General features: G+C 37.6%; 1 protein-coding gene across 1 annotated transcript; it reads right to left on the minus strand.

Moving 5' to 3' along the window:
• Positions 1 to 4482: 4482 nt before the first annotated feature.
• tnnt2c (troponin T2c, cardiac) lies at positions 4483 to 5601 on the minus strand. Its single transcript, XM_061914125.1, has one exon. The coding sequence runs from the start codon at positions 5442 to 5444 to the stop codon at positions 4653 to 4655; it is 792 nt and encodes a 263-aa protein (XP_061770109.1). The 5' UTR covers positions 5445 to 5601; the 3' UTR covers positions 4483 to 4652.
• Between the last annotated feature and the right edge of the window lie 847 nt (positions 5602 to 6448).

A 6448-nucleotide genomic window follows, 5' to 3' on the forward strand; every position in this document is an offset into this window, starting at 1 on the left:
TCCCCTCCAGTCAGTGCTGGATTATTGTCACCACTTCCTGTCACTGTCATTAATACTTAATGTCGTAGTTGTGTCTACTTCTGTTCACTCTGATCATGTCATAGTTAATTTCTGTCACAGTAAGTGTTTTTGTTTGTAGTACACAGTTAGGCTTTGTGCTAGTTTTTTTTTCCATAGCCAAGTTTGTTTTCCGCCTTGTGCGCGCCTTTTGTTTGTACCCTTTTGTTTCCAATCCAATCCACTTTATTTATATAGCACATATAAACAACAATAACGTTTCCAAAATGTGTTCTTATTTTAGTGTTAAATGCAATCATGTTTACCTGCACAATGCCTGCATCTTGGGGTTTGTCACAAACTCAACCTGACAACAACATCCACACACTAGGGACCATTTAGTGTTGCCAATCAACCAGAATTCACGATTATATATTAAAATTTAAAAATTTTTATATGTTACACACTAAAAAAAATGCTGGTTTATTTTTCTTTACCCAATTTATGAGTGTTTTTTAATTTTTGGAGTTATTTTTATGAAGAGCAATCTATTTTTGGGGTTATAAGGGTATTCTTTTAACAAAATGATGAACCATTTTTGGGTTGTTTTTCAATGAGTAATGCGTTTTAGGGTAAACCAGTACTTTTTTCTTGAAGGGAATTTTACTAAAAATTAATCTTGTAAATATAATTTACAATCACATATCTTATGTACATAAAAATATTTGAGCATGCTGTATGAATGTCACTCGAATCTTGCTTTTGAATATATTTTAATGGAATAAAAATAATTTTTATCAGTAGTTGGGAAGGAGTAGGACAAACCGGCAGTAAAAGTTATTATTTTTAACCATATATTGGGTTAAGGAGCGCTAAATTGCACAACCCAATAGTTGGGTTATTAGTTGGGTTTGGAATAACCCAACATTGTAGTTAGCATCACTCAACTTTTGTGTTAAATAAAGTCCACCCAGACGTTGGGTTATGAATCAACCAACATTGAGTTAGTATAACCCCACTTTGGGTTAAACAATTCAACCCAATAGTTGGGTTATGAATCAACCAACATTAGGTTAGCGTAACTTAACTTTTGGGTTAAATAATTCAACCCAATAGTTGGATTATGAATAAACTAATATTGAGTTAGCATAACTCAGCTTTTATGTTAAATAAATTCAACCCAATAGTTGGGTTATGGGTCAACCAACATTGCGTTATCGTAATTGAACTTTTGGGTTAAATAATTCAACGCAATAGCTTGGTTGGGAATAACCCAACATTAAGTTATCATAACACAACTTTTTGGTTAAATAATTCAATCCAATAGTTGGATTATGAATCAACTAATACTAAATTAGCATAACTCAACTTTTGGGTTGAATAATTCAACCCAATTGTTGGGTTATGGGTCAACCAACATTGAGTTATCGTAACTTAACTTTTGGGTTAAATAATTCAATCCAATAGTTGGATTATGAATCGACTAATATTGAGTTACCGTAACTCAATTTTTGGGTTGAATAATTCAACCCAATAGTTGGGTTATGAATCAACCAACATTGAGTTATCGTAACTTAACTTTTGGGTTAATAATTCAACCCAATAGTTGGATTCTGAATCAACTAATATTGAGTTAGCATAACTCAATTTTTGGGTTGAATAATTCAACCCAATAGTTGGGTTATGAATCAACCAACATTGAGTTATCGTAACCTAACTTTTGGGTTAAATATTTCAACCCAACAGTTGGGTTATGAATCAACCAACATTGAGTTAGGATAACCCCACTTTGGGTTAAATAATTCAACCCAATAGTTGGATTATGAATCAACTAATATTGAGTTAGAATAACTCAATTTTTGGGTTGAATAATTCAACCCAATAGTTGGGTTATGAATCAACCAACATTGAGTTATCGTAACTTAACTTTTGGGTTAATAATTCAACCCAATAGTTGGATTATGAATCAACTAATATTGAGTTAGCATAACTCAACTTTTGGGTAGAATAATTCAACCCAATAGTTGGAATATGAATCAACTAATATTGAGTTAGCATGACTCAACTTTTGGGTAGAATAATTCAACCCAATAGTTGGAATATGAATCAACTAATATTGAGATAGCATAACTCAACTTTTGGGTTGAATAATTCAACCAAAAAGTTGGGTTATGAAGCAACCAACATTGAGTTAGGATAACCCCACTTTGGGTTAAATAATTCAACCAAATAGTTGGATTATGAATCAACTAATATTGAGTTAGAATAACTCAATTTTTGGGTTGAATAATTCAACCCAATAGTTGAATTATGAATCAACTAATATTGAGTTAGCATAACTCAACTTTTGGGTTGAATAATTCAACCCAATAGTTGGGTTATGAATCAACCAACATTGAGTTATCGTAACCTAACTTTTGGGTTAAATATTTCAACCCAATAGTTGGATAATGAATCAGCTAATATTGAGTTAGCATAACTCAACTTTTGGGTTGAATAATTCAACCCAATAGTTGAATTATGAATCAACTAATATTGAGTTAGAATAACTCAACTTTTGGGTTGAATAATTCAACCCAATAGTTGGATTATGAATCAACTAAAATTGAATTAGCTTAACTCAACTTTTGGGTTGAAAAATTCAACCCAATAGTTGGGTTATGAATCAACCAACATTGAGTTAGTATAACCCTATTTTTGTTAAATAATTCAACCCAATAGTTGGATTATGAATAAACTAATATTGAGTTAGCATAACTCAGCTTTTGTGTTAAATAAATTCAACCCAATAGTTGGGTTATGGGTCAACCAACATTGCGTTATCGTAATTGAACTTTTGGGTTAAATAATTCAACCCAATAGCTTGGTTGGGAATAACCCAACATTAAGTTATCATAACACAATTTTTTGGTTAAATAATTCAATCCAATAGTTGGATTATGAATCAACTAATACTAAATTAGCATAACTCAACTTTTGGGTTGAATAATTCAACCCAATAGTTGGGTTATGGGTCAACCAACATTGTGTTTTCGTAACTTAACTTTTGGGTTAAATAATTCAACCCAATAGTTGGATTATGAATCAACTAATATTGAGTTAGAATAACTCAACTTTTGGGTTAAATAATTCAACCCAATAGTTGGATTATGAATCAACTAATATTGAGTTGGCATAACTCAACTTTTGGGTTGAATAATTCAACCCAACAGTTGGAATATGAATCAACTAATATTGAGTTAGCATAACTCAACTTTTGGGTAGAATAATTCAACCCAATAGTTGGGTTATGGGTCAACCAACATTGAGTTATCGTAACTTAACTTTTGGGTTAAATGATTCAATCCAATAGTTGGATTATGAATCGACTAATATTGAGTTAGCATAACTCAATTTTTGGGTTGAATAATTCAACCCAATAGTTGGGTTATGAATCAACCAACATTGAGTTATCGTAAATTAACTTTTGGGTTAAATAATTCAACCCAATAGTTGGATTATGAATCAACTAATATTGAGTTAGCATAACTCAACTTTTGGGTAGAATAATTCAACCCAATAGTTGGAATATGAATCAACTAATATTGAGATAGCATACCTCAACTTTTGGGTTAAATAATTATACCAAATAGTTGGGTTATGAATCAACCAACATTGAGTTAGGATAACCCCACTTTGGGTTAAATAATTCAACCCAATAGTTGGATTATGAATCAACTAATATTGAGTTAGCATAACTCAACTTTTGGGTTAAATAATTCAATCCAATAGTTGGATTATGAATCGACTAATATTGAGTTAGCATAACTCAATTTTTGGGTTGAATAATTCAACCCAATAGTTGGGTTATGAATCAACCAACATTGAGTTATCGTAACTTAACTTTTGGGTTAAATAATTCAACCCAATAGTTGGATTATGAATCAACTAATATTGAGTTGGCATAACTCAACTTTTGGGTTTAATTTTTCGAGTTAGCATAACTCAACTTTTGGGTTGAATAATTCAACCCAAAAGTTGGAATGTGAATCAACTAATATTGAGTAAGCATAACTAAAATTTTGGGTTTAATAATTCAACCCAATAGTTGGAATGTGAATCAACTAATATTGAGTAAGCATAACTAAAATTTTGGGTTTAATAATTCAACCCAATAGTTGGCTTATGAATCAACCAACATTGAGTTATTCTAACTTAACTTTTGGGTTAAATAATTCAACCCAATAGCTTGGTTGGGAATAACCCAACGTTAAAAGTTATCATTACACAACTTTTGGTTAAATATTTCAACGCAAAAGTTGGGTTGAAAAAATTAACCCAAAATAATGAGTTAAAATAACTCAAATAAGAGGTTTGTCCTATCCTGAACCAACAGTTGGGTTAAAATTGGGTTAATTACACTTTTGTTTTCAATAAAAACAACTGACCGGAAGCTACAAATACAAATGTTATGAAAAAGTTTTTTCTGAAAGCATGACAAAACAGTTTCTGGTGGAGGCTGCAGATCGCCACCAAACAATCAAGTTTAATAATAATTATGTGGATAAAGTAGATCGACATCAATGACTCCGCCCCTCAGCATTAACGCCTGCCCCAGAAAATGATCTCCAATAAAGTTAGATACAAACAAGACAACAAGTCCGGGAAAGGTTTCCTCACTTCCAGGACCCAGACTTGCCCTTGGCCCCGCGGGTGGTCTTGGACGCTTTGGAGCCTCGCTGGTGGTCGCTGACGCGGTTCCTGAGAACGTAGATGTCGTACTTCTGCCGCTTGAGCTTCTCCGCCAGCTGGAACTTCTCAGCGTGGAGCTGATGGAGCCACGCCCAGAGGTCCTGCGCCTTCTCCGCCAGCTTCTCCTGGTTGAGGTGGTCGATGTTGAGCGGCTTGCGGCGCTCCAGTAGCGCCTTCTTCTTCTCCTCGCGCGCCGTCAGCTTCTTGCCCTTCTTCTGGTCCACCTTCTGCAGGTAGCCGCCGAAGGACTTGTTGGTGAAGGTCTTTTTCTTCTTGGCCTCCTCCTCGGCGCGGAGCTTGGCCGCCTCCTCCTCGCGCCTCGCCCGCTCCTCGGTCACCCTGGCCTGGCGTTCCCGCTCCTCCTCGGCGCGGACCCGCTGTTGCTCGGCGCGGTCCGAGCGGCGGCGCTCGATGCGGTTGCACAGATCCACCAGTTCCTCCTCTTCCTTCTGGCGGTTGGAGAAATGCATCTCAATCAGGCTCTGGAGGTCATTGAAGTCCTTCTCCAGTCTCTTGCGGTGCAGGTCGTCGAAGTCCACCTTCTCGCCGTCCGGCAACTTCGGAGGGGCGATGTTTGGTACATAAGTGGTTTTGTGTCGAGGTTTGGACTCTTCCTCCTGTTCTGTCTCCTCTTCCTTTACCTCCACTTCATTGTCTTCCAGCTCCTCTACCTCCTCTTCGTACTCCTCCTGTTCGTACTCCTCTGTGTCCGACATGTCTTAAGGTGGCTTTCCGCAGATCACCAGAACCACCAAGACCAGCTGGTGTCTGAAGACTGGACTCGTGGGCGCACTATTTGGGCCTTTTTTAAGGCTTTGCAGGGACCATGTGACCCAGCAGAGTCTCCAGGGGAGTGGGTCAGCAAGGGGGCAGATTTGGAGACAGATGGAAGCTTCTATTTTCTCCAAGTCTTTCAGGCTTGCATACCTCCTAAAGACCCCCTTGCTGTAGACTGACCCCCGGGCACGCCTCATTCCTTTGTAAGGACAAAATTAGAGCCCTTTTCGGATGTCCAACAGTTGCGTACACAGACTTGTGCGGCGCGTCATAATAACCACGACCAATAAAAGGTGAGGCGCTATAGGGGCAGCCTATAGGCGCACAAATTGGTGGACATGTTAATCCACGGTGATGGCGTAATGGGAGTGCTAGATTTTAATGATCGTAGCAGTGAGCGGCTGTCACTAATGTGAGACCATCACCATGGGTGTGCGGCATAAAAACAAACAACGGATGAGGAGATGCTGCTGCGTCCGAATGTCATTTAAACAGTTAGCGCCATCTTTTGACACTTCTTCCACTCCCGTCCTTGCACGCTACACGGCTACAACAAAGATGACGGGGAGAAGACGCTGTCGAAGGTGAGCCACGGATATAAGACCGCCCGAAGATCAGCAACTGTCAGAAAGCGACTTGAAGATGATGTGTAAAACATCATCTCAATGGACTCTCACTATTATGTTAGATCCACTATGAACTGGACTCTCGCTATTATGTTAGATTCACTATGGACTGGACTCTCACTATTATGTTAGATCCACTATGGACTGGACTCTCACAATATTATGTTAGATCCACTATGGACTGGACTCTCGCTATTATGTTAGATCCACTATGGACTGGACTCTCCTTATTACATTAGACCCATTATGGACTGGACTCTCCCTATTATGTTAGACCCACTATGGACTGGACTCTCACTATTATGTCAAATCCACTA

Source organism: Nerophis ophidion, linkage group LG10 (genome assembly GCF_033978795.1).
Source record: "Nerophis ophidion isolate RoL-2023_Sa linkage group LG10, RoL_Noph_v1.0, whole genome shotgun sequence".
In the NCBI taxonomy this organism is placed as follows: domain Eukaryota; kingdom Metazoa; phylum Chordata; class Actinopteri; order Syngnathiformes; family Syngnathidae; genus Nerophis; species Nerophis ophidion.

Bases quoted from the DNA above. Each gene is read 5' to 3' on its own strand.
- tnnt2c (XM_061914125.1), bottom strand. From the start codon at position 5,444: ATGTCGGACACAGAGGAGTACGAACAGGAGGAGTACGAAGAGGAGGTA.